Source organism: Scedosporium apiospermum (genome assembly GCF_000732125.1).
Source record: "Scedosporium apiospermum strain IHEM 14462 chromosome Unknown SEQ_SAPIO_0108, whole genome shotgun sequence".
Taxonomy (NCBI): Eukaryota; Fungi; Ascomycota; class Sordariomycetes; order Microascales; family Microascaceae; genus Scedosporium; species Scedosporium apiospermum.
The window spans coordinates 319072-332048 of NW_015971809.1; the positions used below are offsets into that span (position 1 = coordinate 319072).

At 52.9% G+C, this 12977-nt stretch overlaps 2 protein-coding genes and 1 pseudogene across 2 annotated transcripts; 2 read left to right on the forward strand and 1 right to left on the reverse strand.

Annotated features, from left to right (window-relative positions):
• Positions 1 to 815: 815 nt before the first annotated feature.
• SAPIO_CDS6917 (Phospholipase) lies at positions 816 to 3674 on the reverse strand (the record flags this gene model as incomplete). The annotated part of the gene is made up of 4 exons (XM_016788889.1): positions 816 to 1030; positions 1109 to 3341; positions 3424 to 3451; positions 3553 to 3674. 4 exons carry the CDS (start codon positions 3672 to 3674, stop codon positions 816 to 818), a joined length of 2598 nt encoding a protein of 865 aa, XP_016641526.1.
• Positions 3675 to 5693: 2019 nt separating this feature from the next.
• Positions 5694 to 6631, forward strand: SAPIO_CDS6918 (uncharacterized protein; the record flags this gene model as incomplete). Its single annotated transcript, XM_016788890.1, has 4 exons — positions 5694 to 5844; positions 5953 to 6011; positions 6107 to 6225; positions 6337 to 6631. The coding sequence occupies 4 exons, from the start codon at positions 5694 to 5696 to the stop codon at positions 6629 to 6631; spliced, it is 624 nt and encodes a 207-aa protein (XP_016641527.1).
• A 2128-nt stretch (positions 6632 to 8759) lies between these two features.
• On the forward strand, positions 8760 to 11552 carry SAPIO_CDS6919 (annotated as a pseudogene; the record flags this gene model as incomplete).
• Positions 11553 to 12977: the final 1425 nt, after the last annotated feature.

The window sequence follows — 12977 nt, forward strand, 5'->3', positions numbered from 1 at the left end:
GCCCTCTTGAACCCCCCGGTCGATGGACAGCGGCCTGGACAGCGGCCTGGACAGAATTTACCTTTGAATAAGGGTTCCAGGGTGGATGCCTGCATTCCAAAGCAACAAGAGAAAATTCCCCGTCGTCAAGGGCATTCAATCTCGGAAACCCACGCTGATCAGATGTGGGTTCAGCTTCGACGTCTTCTGATCTTCTCATCCCGAGCTCGGAGAATTTCTGTCCGAGCAAGCATTCGGATCCAGGTAGTTGGAAACACCCTCCCTGCAGGCGGCGCCGATGGCACTGTCGATCTCAAGGATAAGCTTGCCCACCCCAGCTGAGCACGAAGGCTAAAGGATCAATCTCCATGCATCCTACAGGGATTCTCGGTCCCCCGCTTCTCTAAACCACGCGCTGGTATGGAATGTTAACTTCAAATGCAGTTAGTCCTCGGCAGTGGGACATGACTACACTACTCGGTCAGGCATACCGATCGGATCGTCATGAACGCCACGCCTGGAAACTAGACAGGGGGTGGCCCTGTCGGGCGCTAGGCATTTCAGGTAGGTAAGGTGCTCTCCACCCGCTTAGCGCTGAGGTCCATCTCGAAGTTGAGGCTGTACGCTGGCGCCGGGAATTGGCCGAACGAGCCATGAAAGAAAACAACAATCGTGATGAATGACAAGAATTCCCACACAATGTCAAACTTCCAGGTAATACGCGGGAAGCAGAAAAATAAATAAAATTTTAGAAAAAAAAAAAAGAATACAGCAAACGGAGAAAATAGACGGGAAAGAAAAATCCTCTATAATTTACGAATATCTTCCAAAAAATATCATGTATAAACACTCTCCGTAAACTGATTCACCTGCAACCCCTTCTCCGCCATCTCCGTCTCCTCCAAAAACTTCAAGGGCATCCACACGAGATGTCCCCTGATCTTGGCCAACTTCTCCTTGATATCCTGCACGGGCAGGAACTGGTCAAAAATGTGGCCCGGCTTCACGCCCCTCGGCGCCATGTACCTATCATAGTCGTCAAATTTCTTGACTGCACAGATGTGTCAGTACCAAACAGAAAAGAAGCCGGGAAGGGTGTAAGAAAAGGACAAAAGAAGAAAAGTCCTACCATGATCATCAGGATCCGCGTGGAACAAATGCCTAAAAACTTCCGTATTCGTCGTCGCCTGTTCCGTCCACTCCTTCCACAACTCGTCACTCAACGGATCCTCCACAAATGAATAGCTATCATCCCGATCCCACGGATCATTCCCCCACGCCTCCCCAGGAGGCCTCGCATTCACATCCTTCGAGGCATCGAGCGCCTGCGGTGGCAGGAGCCCCATATGCTCGCGCCAAAGATACCGCCTCAGCGTGGCGGCGTGCCAGCCCGCCCGGTACGATTTTCCATCCATGGTGCTGTCGATAAGATTCGTGTCCTCGATGACGATGCTTAGCTCGCTGTCGTGGTTGCCCAGCTGGCTCCGGTCGTTGAGGTTGCTCGAGCCGCAGATGACGATGCGGTCGTCGGCGATGAGGAGTTTCGAGTGGATGTATAGCTCCTCTTGGATCCAGTTCATCACCTCGACGCCTTCTTCTGCGTTTTCGTCCCATGGTTCGACGAGGAGGGTTTCGCCGCCGCCTGTGCCGGACATGGCATGGTGCGCGACGGAGGGGGAAATTTTGCGCGTCTCGTTCTTCCTGCGTTTCGCGAGGGCCTCCTCGAATTTATCCCGAGCCGCTACGGCCTGCCCGCCTTCTTTTTTCTCCTCGGCTTCGGCTGCGGCGGCTGCTTTGCGCTGGTGTCTCCGGCTCGGGGATCCTTCCCTCCTACGGTCGGACTCTCCCTCACGCTGGTGGATCGCCTCGCCCATGAGCTCCTCGGCATGACCGCGCTGGACCTCTTGGTATTTGATGCCCGTCTCCTTCTCTATATCGACGATGGCGGCCGTCCTAGCAAGTCTGTCGTACGACCTCAGATTAAAGAAGAAGATGTACTTCTCGGGCTCGACGCCCGCGGCCCGAATTTTGGCAAAAATGGACTCTTCGCCGCGGCAGATGGACCGGTATTGGTAATGCATGATGGCCCGCGTGCCCGTCGCCGCATCATCGCGCAAATCGCCCGCAAAGCCCGGAATGGCGGGGATCAAGATGACGATGCGGAACTTGCGCCGCTCCTCGTGGGCGCGCAGAACGGCGTCCACGATGGCGGCGCCAATGGTGTTGTGCACTGGCGCCTGCTTGTCGCCCGTGGCCGTGATGAAGAACTGGTTCTCGATGTACACGTAATGCTGCGCCTTGCGGATGATGTCCGAGTAAGCGTTCTGGATCGAGCGTTCCGTCAGGATGCCGCTGGACCAGTCGGCGCTTGATCGGACGATCTGCGCGTGGACGGTTCCCCGCTTGTCGAGGTTCTTGGTCTCGAGGGGAGTGATGGGGTGCAGTATGTACTCTCCGACTGGATGCTTGGGCCTCTGCACACCAACGAGGTCTTCGTCCTCCTGACGGCCGCGCAGCTCGAGCCAATCGTACCTGTCATCGTGCTTATACTTGTCTCGCTTGATGCAGTTCCATCGCAGGATGAAATGCTCGGCTATATCGTAGACGCAAGGCCCAATAACGCCCATGGAGACGTCGTGCCACGGCATGCGACCGTGCTCTGCCTTGCTTAATTCGTTCTCTTTCCAGTCCGCGACGTTTTTAAAGTCCATTACGCGGTTGTTGTTGAAGTCCTGGCCGGGCCAGATGGAGTTGGCGACACCGTCGGGGTGCAAGTCGGCGAGAGGGTGCTGGTGCAAATCCCATCTACCGAAACAGAGATCTAAGCCGCCGATGAAGGCGAGCTCATAATCCACGATGATGAACTTTTCGTGATGAGCCCAGTAAAAAGTCATATCGGCCACATTTTCAAATACGTTATGATCCGGGTGTCGCATAACTCGAATGTTTCCGTACCCGGGGCTTCCTTTCGGACACAATTCGGTAAGGGCATGCTTCGTATGGAGCGAATTACACGCCAACGCCGCCTCGACCTCCCGATACACAATGACGTAAATCTTGACCCCTTGTTCAGCTTTCCTCTTGAGAACGTTGTCCAGTCTCCATTCTTGATTAGCCTGCGGCGGTCGGCGGAGGAAGAACTCGGGACTTAGCCACCAGTCGGCAATGTAGATGAGTTCCTTGGCCTTGTCGAGGGCCTCGGAGACGGCCCAGAAGTAGTCGCGGCCGTCGACGTACCATTTCACGATGTTTCCGTCGCGTTCGGGGAAGTAAGACTCGTAGCGGTTCGCTTGAGACATTCGGGTCCGTTTTTCGTCGGTGGCTTTTTCGTGCTCTTCGTCATGGCGGTGGTTTGCGTTGAACTGGGTAAGAGGCCTGGGTTAGCAGCGCCGCGTCTCCATCACATACGATTCTCTTGCTATCTATTCCCTGGGGTCATCATACCAGGTTCCCGAATTTCCCAATTTCATGCCTAAATAGTTTTGGTCAGCCAAATATGCATATTTTTTTTTTCCCCCTTCCGATCAGTTCAATCGCAACGACCCAGGGCGAATGGAGGTATATGTTCGTTACTTTCTGTGTATGAGGGCAACCTTGGCATCGTGAAGGCTCTCGTGGTTCAATTTCTCCCTGAGCTCCAGACCAGTGGTCCTGAGCCTCGAGAAGATGCCGTCAGGTTTGGCGGTTTCAGTCATTGTCGGTGACCCCAATTGCGCGTCGTGGTTCTCGTCGCCCGCTTTATTTTCTGGGAATCTATGAGGCTCAACCGGAGATCTTGCGCAGGACAGCTCGTCACTGTCTATCTTGTTGGGAGGGAAGTATGGCAGCAAAGTAGGACATTTGAGTTGAGGAAAGCACAAGCGGGTGCATGGACATGGGTATCTATCTACTTATGTAAATGTTCAGGTATGTTACCCGGGTACAAGTTACAGCTTGAGCTGAGGGTGCGAAATTCATGGAAAGGCGAAACAAGGTTAATAGGTTACACCATCTGGGCGGGAGAATTGAAGAAGCTTTTGATGTGACATCACGGGCTGCGGTGCGACGGCGAGAACAAGGCGAATTTAAGGTTGATCGACGAGACCAGCGCGAGTGGCTGTTCTAGGCCAAGCCGGAGTGAGCGCCAGCAAGAGAGACGGAAGGAAAGCACAGCACGTCATCGGCCTCGAAGCGAGCCTAGAGAAAGAAAGAGAGTCGTCATCGGAACCGCACATACCCCCAGCCTTGGAATGATAAACTAGGTGGATTGGTCGTATCGACATCCGACATGGGCCAACGGCGTGGTGGCTCGTGGGAGATCCAATGGGCAGACAGAGCGGGGCATCGCGAGCTTACGGATCAACATGGTTCCACCCGGGGGCTCCTTTTTTTTTTTTTTTTTTTTTTTTTTTTTTTTGGCTTGTTGAAATACGGATGGACACGATGATCCCTAGCTGGCTTCACAGTTGGTGATGGACGCATGGGCTGGTCAAAGGTCGGCGGTGGCATGACGTCATGAACTGCGGACCCAACGACTTCTTGTTGCCGGCTGATCATGGATCAATTGACAGCTTGGAGCTTTCAATTAAACTACCAATTACCCATACGGATGAAAGAACATTCGGCTGACAAGACATCAGATGGCCAAGGAAACAGAGCCATACCGAGTCCTGGCATTGACATCTCCAAACCCGGCGCCGCAACCATGGAGTCGACAGAGCTGGGGATGGGGAAAGATCCAAGAACAGCGGATCGGCAGAGATGATCGGCGAGCTAAAGGTTTAGCCCAGAATCTACTTCGTAGATGCAGTCGAGTTATCGAGCTATCGCCGATAAGGAGATCTTGGGGGACCTGTTATTTCCTCGATCCAAGGGAGATTGCAAAAGAATAACTTTGGTTGGCGGCGACTCAGGACAAACCCTTGAACTTGTGCCAGCGAACAAGTCTTGGACATGGGATGAAGCTCTGGGCCACTGCATGGTGCAACACTGAACCGCTGAACTTACCTTGGGCACGAAGTCCACAGAGGACTCGACTTCCAGGCTGTGCTCAAATCCTTGATGACTAAGGATCCCGTCCAGATGTTGGGAATGTTGGGGCATTGTCCATTTGCCCATTGCACCTGCCTTCCATTATTGGCTCGGTGAGCCACGTCAACCCCGCCATCCTCACCGGGGCTTCCGTCGATCTTACTGGACCAGGCCTCTCAGGGGTCCCCGCCTGTTCCAGGGGACAAGGGGACCTGAACACGACGTGTTTGTATCACCACAGTATCTTCCCTTATGAACACTGTTATTAATCCTCTAGCAAGCAACGCCATTCCGCTCAGATATTCCAAAATAACACTGGCCAGGTACCTTGACCCCTATCACCCCTTCCCCCTCTCATCTCTGCCCCTCCCCAAAACCAGCCCAGAAAGAGACACCAAGACACCATCAATATTGATTGATTGATTACCTTCCCAAAACCACCCCCACATTCCCTCGTTCTCGTCCGACGACACCCTCCGAGTTCGCTCTTCCAAGCCAGCGCAGCAATTGAGCTTCCTAGCTATCCTTAGCTACCTCTCGTCCCCAATTTTTTTCCCTTTTTACTGCAAGCTGGCCTGAAGTTGACTTAGCTGTGCTTCCTCTCTTCTCTGTCCATCTCCCATCCAAGCTCTCCTCTCCGTAGCATCACTCCCGCTCGCTCTTCCTACAGCCTCCCCCCTTTCTTTGAATACAAACTTTTCAAAATGACCGGAACTCAGCCCATCCCCGCCGGCAAGACGCTTATGGACGTCCTTAAGCGCTCTTTCACCGATGTCCCTATCGATGCCGCCAACGGAAATGCCATCTCTACCTCCGAGTTCCTCGAGGCCGCCGAGGCCTTGACCTACATGTTCGGTACGTGACGTGTCATGGGCAACGCTGAAGCCTCCGAGAACGTCTCCTGTGGTTTTCTGCTTAGCTTTAGAGGTGATTCTTGTCTAATCTGTGCCGTGCCGTTGTTAGACGTCCTCGGATCCGTCGCCTTTTCTCCCGTCAAGAACGACATGCTTCACAACGTCAAGGTTCGTTCCCAAGTCTCCAACCCCAGAGTTCCTAGACTCAAACTAAGCACGGAGGTGCTAATCCAATGCCATTGACGTGATTCCCCCATCAACAGAAGATCCGAGATCGCCAGCTTGCCGCCCCCGGAGAATCCGAGAACATCCAAGATCTCTGCCGCAATGAGCTCAAGGCCAAGAAGCACACCGCCACCGAAGGTCTCCTCTGGCTGGTCCGGTAAGATATCTCTCCTCTTCCTCTAGCTCCCCATTCCCCCTTTCCCCCATCGTCTACCCGCCCTTATCTCCGGAATCAAATCTCCGCTAACCCGCTTCGGCTCCAATCCAGAGGCCTCGACTTCACCTGCCGCGCCCTCATCTTCAGCCTCAAGAACCCCAACCAAGAACTCGCCGACTCCTTCCGCACCTCCTACACCGAAACCCTCAAGCCCTTCCACTCCTTCCTCGTCAAACCCATCTTCAGCGCCGCCATGGCCGCGTGTCCCTACCGCAAGGATTTCTACAGCAAGATGGGTGATGATCCTGCCAAGGTCGAGGAGGATCTCAAGGCTTATCTTGATGCTTTGGAGAAGATTGTTGAGATCCTCCAGGCTTTCTTGGCTAGCAAGGAGGCTAAGTGGTAGAGGAAATACGTCCGAGATGGGAGGGACGCAGAAGGATAGCTGTGGTTGCTTGGGACTCTGGTCCAATGTTTCTTTCTCTCTCCGTTGGAATGAATGAACAGGCAGCATGTCTCGATTACAAGCCGTAATTACATCGGGAGAGTATGGGAGAGTACGGAATAGGAGACATATCATTTTCATAGTCTAGCTACCGCGGCCTTTGGCACTTGCTTTAACAATACATTGAGGATGAAAGCGAGACTCGAGTTCGGGCGATTGTACGTCCCAACGGGAATCCAGCCCTTGAAAGATAACTCGCAACATCTGATTTTCTCCTGGGAACTTTTGGCATTTGGGGGAGGTACGAAGTACACACTCCACTATTAACGTGACCTTGAGCATGACTACTGAGGTACAGGGTAATAATTCGATATCCCTCAAGCCTTCGCTCCTCAAGACAATGAAGACAATGATGGAAGATGATATCCACGCGACAGCGATGGTGACCGATGATCAAGCGGAGATACGAGTTCTAAAATGCCAATCCAACAAGAAACCTACTTGACCCGGCCCTACGTTCGCCATGGAATCCAAATTCCGGTGTGGTAGGGAACTCGATTCGAGGGAACAGCTTCGAAGCCGACGCGATCTCTCGGTATACGAGCATTAGGCTCTTGGCTAGCCCAGCTACAGTGACTAGGGGATCCGATGCTAGCCATCGGGAAGACCCTTCTACCCAAAGAACTCTTCTCTCCTTCATGGTATCGGAAATACAACATACAACCCTCCATGCCAACACCTTTCGTGTAAGGGGGTTCTTGTTTGGTTACGGGTATCTGTCTGCGCGGGGAATTTGTCGTGGAAAAGAAAGGTCAAAAACATGCAGAACCTGCGGACGCGGGGAGGTGATGGAGGTTCTCCTCTGTCTCGGCCGACCAAAAATTGGTCCGCTACGCCCCGCTCCGGACCGAGATCGGCGATCGGATCTGTGTCTCTCAAGGCAAGGAGACACCTCCCACTGGTTGTCCAATCATGCAATGATATGTGGAAGGCTCTCCCGTCCGCTTTACGTTGGGGCTTGTGATTAGGAGCCGTGATTAGGAGCCGCTCTGGTGTCTCGAGGACTTGGGGTGGACTTCATACCGGAGACCCGTACGACAAACGAACTATCGGTGGCGAGCATGCATCAATATGATCAATTCAAAACTGGCAATCCTCAGTATATTTCTATTGCTGTCCTAAAGCGAAAACATCTACCCGATTTCCCAAAGGCCACAGGTTCAATCCCGTTCCCCAATTGTCCCAACCGCACTCCAGACCAGTTTCACCCGCTCCAGTTCGGGGTGAATAAGTCCAATGGTTCGAACAGCGCCCCATTCGCAGCTTGAGCCGCGCTCGCGGTGACAAGAAATTGCAACTGGGCCGTCGATTGATCTTGCGACCAAGTGATATTCTCTGCCGATTCGCAAGTGATGGTAAATTGAATGTCGATCATGGTGTTGGCGACCGACAGGCTGCGGGTGTTAGCGCTTTGGTCATCCTGCTGATGGGACGCGCTTCGTACCTGGTTGAGATGGTAATGGAAGGATTGGAGGTGTTGGTGGCCATGGTCTCAGATCGGATCTAATTCACAGGAGACAAACAATAAGAGTGGTGGATCGGCCGAGTTGACAGAGTATGGCAGAACGTCAGCCATCACCAGTACTTATACCCATTTCCGAAGACAGTTCGATTCGATCCGCTCGATATTCCAGGCTCTTAACTCCCTTTACGATTGCCTCGTTTTGATGGTTGCTAACTACGTCAACACTTTCATCGAAGCCAGGGTCTCCCGAAGGCCTGGTCGCGACCTGGACGATGATCACCGAGTTCGAGGTGATGAAAACCGGCCAATTAGATGGCGGAGGGGCGCCGCCACCACCATCTCGCTCTTGCAGGTCAAGGCAAGGTCGTGTTGATTCGGCCCTTCATTGAAGAGACCAGGGGGTTATAAGCCACGCGGGATATGATAAAGCAGCAGGCTGCCCAGCTCAAATTTCTTAAGCCTTGAAAATAGAAGAGGGAGGGGAAAAACTGGTTGTTAGCAATCATTCCCTTACTTCGTAAAGGGTACCCAGAAGCGCGACGAATTTAGCTACCTCCCCCTCAGATGGCAAGCCAAAAGAGCTCCAAGAAGTTGGATCTGACTGATCTCGACCGCAAAGGTCAATCTCGACCATTTATGACCAGAGCGGTTGGGGGAAAATCATTCGCTCCCAAAGACGGATTTGCCTGCCCGTATCGGGTACGGAATCGGCACAGGTTCAATGTCAGAGACCACCCCCCCTGTGCTCTCGGAAAATTCGAAACTGTCGGCCTGGTCCAGTATGGTGTTTGATCCAAAAACCCCTCCCTCGATAAGTCCCGCTCTTTGCTAACAGTTCAACTCAAGGGCGCATGTTCTCTCCCATCACGTCCGTAGCTCCTTGCCCGCCGGAACCTCTTTGTTCCAGGAAGCCACGGCGAGTAAGAGCTCGGGCAAGGAATCTGGGGATCCCGAGGACGGCATTGCTTTGTTGACAGCGAAGGAATTAGAACATGTCCATCTAGGGACATGGCAGGGACTCTGGATTTGGGTATTCCCAAAGACGGAAGTGATATACCAAGGTGAGCCTTGACTCTGAAGCCAACCCCCCTTCCTCAAATTGAAATAAGGCTTAAGAAAATATAACACATAGGCTTCGTCGCTCCCATCGAACATTTCGAGCTGGCCCAGGCCCAGGAAGACTTCCTGACAACGCACGTGAAGTCAGCAGAGGCAGATCTTCTCCCACAGGTTGTCTCCTTCCTTCACCAAATCCTGCGAAAGTTCGTCCAGGAGACTGTGGCAAGCGTCGCGGGTGGGGATTTACGTCCGCCGAAAGAGGAGCCTGGAACGAAGGTTCCTTCTAAGGAATTGTTCACCTCCAAAGTCAAAGACGAGTTCCCCGGCGAAAAGAACTTGGGCCCGAGAAACCTACCGCAACATGGATTCGGCGAGGATCCGAAGTCAGCTTACAACTCAACTTGCAACCAGCTAGAGTTATATTACACAGCCCTTTTCAACGAGAATCCCTCAAAAGGCAAGGGGAAAGATGTGGAACAAACGCCTGCACCTTTGGTGAGACTGCAAAGTGTGTCTGCTGCCCCTTCGCTAGCAGCGAGCCCACAGTCAGGCACAGGAAGCGAAACGATCGAGAACACCCAAGCCTCAAAGATGCGTCAGATTCTGGACTTTAGCTACCGTGTTTTATTCGACACAGACCTGGACACGTTGGTTTTCACGGGCCCGTTTGCTCTAGATAATCTAATGGAAGTCGCCGAGGATTTTACCAATCAACTCGCAAGTGCCGTCAATCCCGTCTGTCATCTCCAGCAAACCCCGATGGAAGCCTCGAATGTGTCTTTTACCGCATTGAGTTCTGGTATTGCGTTAGGCTCGGGCCCACCGGGGAGGTCTGAGAAAGTAGGTTCCTCTTCTGGTGGGGGTGCAGGTAATGGAAGGGGGAACCACAATCCTGGTGACGGGAAATCACCACGCGGAATGGAGGCACCCGGGAAGCCGGGTTCGTCCGGACCAACCTCGCGGTTTCGATTCCCGTGTCCCTTTAGAATGAAAGATCCGTTTACTTTCAATGTCAGGGAGTACTATTCTTGCTCTATGACCTTCTTCTCCGACTTGAAATCTCTGAAGTAAGTCCACCGGCCGCCAACCCGCCACCCCTTACATATAAATTCCGAACGGTGAATTCTAATATGGATAGGGAACATCTACGTCGATGTCATAGACGCCAAGACAAGGCGGAAGTCGCATGCAGCCGATGTCTCGCCGGGTTTCGCACGCGAAATGAGCGGGATGAGCACCAAAGGACAGGAGAGTTGTGCGAGGTAAAAGACTTGAGATCAAGCCTCAAACTTGGCTTAGAGGAAGAGATCCTGTCAAAACGCCCGAGCAGGATAAATGTCACCGCCGAGGAGCAGTGGGAAGAGCTCTGTCAGTCTGTGCTTCGATCTGCGAATGTCAAAATATCCCCGGGTATAACTTTCCAAATGATCTCTACACATATCTGTTAATCATCCTAACTGACATACTCTCTTCGATGAAATAGAATATCGACCCGTCATGGAACACTTCGAGTTTGCAAGACTCCTGCTAGAATCGATCCCTACCCTTGCAGGGATCCTCTGCGACTTAGAAATCGATGACTACCCTAACTTCGCGGCTGTATTGAAACACTACTTTGTTAAAAAGATGGATGACTTTGAGCTCGGTCGAAGAGAGAATTCGTCGATTGGTCACGACCAACAATTCCGTTTCCGGTATAATTCCGGCGATGAGGTGGCAATTGACTTGAAGGCGGCAACACTCTACAGTCACTTCCAGTCTCTCCTCGATCACAGCGACGAGATAACGCGGACGATGCCCTACGTAAACAACCAAAGCAGAGGTCAAGGAAATTCCGGTCCGCGGCGACCAGCCGCCTCAATCACGGATCCGGATACATCGACGCCGCTGTCCGTTACGACGGCCGGGACGCCTCGACCAATTGCCGAGAGACCCGAAATCCACGAACGACGGGCGAAGCGTCCAAGGCTTGCGCCGAAACCAGAGACCAGGTTTATTGCCGACATCGTGGGTCAGAGGAACCTTGCGCCTCGGAATGCGGCATCTTCCCTAAGAAATGACCAGCCCACGTTCCCCGTCGATGCAGATCCCAATCCGTCATTAGAGCAAGGCCTTCTAGAGCCTTCGGCCAATGGCGAGGATGGAGACTTTTCTTACCTGTTTTACGGGATGTCTTCCGGATTTCAGGAGCGAGGTTTTGATTTGATCGATACATGGCGAGACGAGACTGCCAACCTTGCGGATGTCCCAGTGTCTACTCCGGAGGAAGCTATGCCAGAGGGCTCAAGTCAACGCTAGGAGAGCCTTCCCCAAGGACACTTTGCAGGATTCGAATCAAGTCTTGACTGAGCCGACGTCCGGCTGTTATAGTGACAATGTATAATGCCCGTCAATAGCATATTAGGCCAGCAAACGACATGACTGTCCGGCGTTAATGGTCCTTCTTATTCTTCTCCGCTCTGGAAGATCGCCCCCATCCACTAGTCCTCCATGCATCTTCAACCTCACGCAAGATAGTCGATAATCAGCCAGCGGATACCGATGCGAGAAAGTCCTCGCACCACCGATTTTCGTGCAATAACCTCTACATAGAAGGAGTCAATCCGAAAGGATACTAGGCAGGCCGCAAATAAGGCGAAGAAACAGCAGAAAAACGGAATGTCGACTACGGCCCGTCAGCCTGCATGAGAGCCAACCACTTCCCTCCATCTCACCTCCGGTTACAACACCGCGAGTCCAAGATCCAATGCCCCGGAAAACAGGGAAACCGCGAAATGGGACGACCGGCTAGGATGGTCGTGGCCGAGTTGGTGTTTAGAGAGGAGGATACCTCCCCTGATTCCTCTAGATCCGAGCCATGGCTGGGTTGTGTTCTCGTAGAATCTACAGAATCAAGATGGGGTTTATTGTCCCTAGGAACATCATGTGGGCGATCCTAGCTCAGAGCGGCACATCCCAAAGTGCTTGGTTGTCGAGCTGGCATTTCTGCCATCCGACACAATCCAGACGCGATTCTGCTTCTTTCGTGGGTCAAACACCTTGGGCGCCTCCCCGGCCGGAGTGCCGGTTCTTGTATGCACCATAGACTCGGGGACTTATGACAGATCGGGCGCCTTCGCGGGTCAGTCTGAACGAGAGTCAGCCACGTCCGTTCTCAGTGCTGGTCACATCGCCGGTCCAGGATTCATGGCTCCGGAAAACTAGGAAACAATGCAAAATCGGGAGAAGGTCGAGGATGGCCGTGGCCCAATATATGTATATATGTATATGTATAGAGAGAGAGAGAACGAGAGAGGGGAGAATGAAGAACGAAAGAGAAGTAGTATACCCCCCCCCCCCCCCCCCCCCCCCCCCCCCCCCCCGATTCCTCTCGGTTCATTGATCTGAACCTCCCACAATAGCCATACCAAAACCCAACCTCTTTTCACTGGGCCCACGAAGCTTCTCAGCGTTCCCAACCTTGATCGCATCTATTGTGTCCATCCGTCTCGAATCGCCATGGCCTCTTCCCGAATTGTAAACAGCGGTACAGTTCATCTGACGAGAAAAACGAGAACGCACGCGCAGCCACACACATATCTGCAGAAACTAACGAACAACGTTAAGCGCCATCGTCGCCACGGGATATGATCGAGAAAGGGAATTCTGGCGTACAACGCAGGAGAAGCCAACGGCCCCCGTCGGAGTATATCGACTTTCGTGACCATTTGAAGTAGTTCTCTG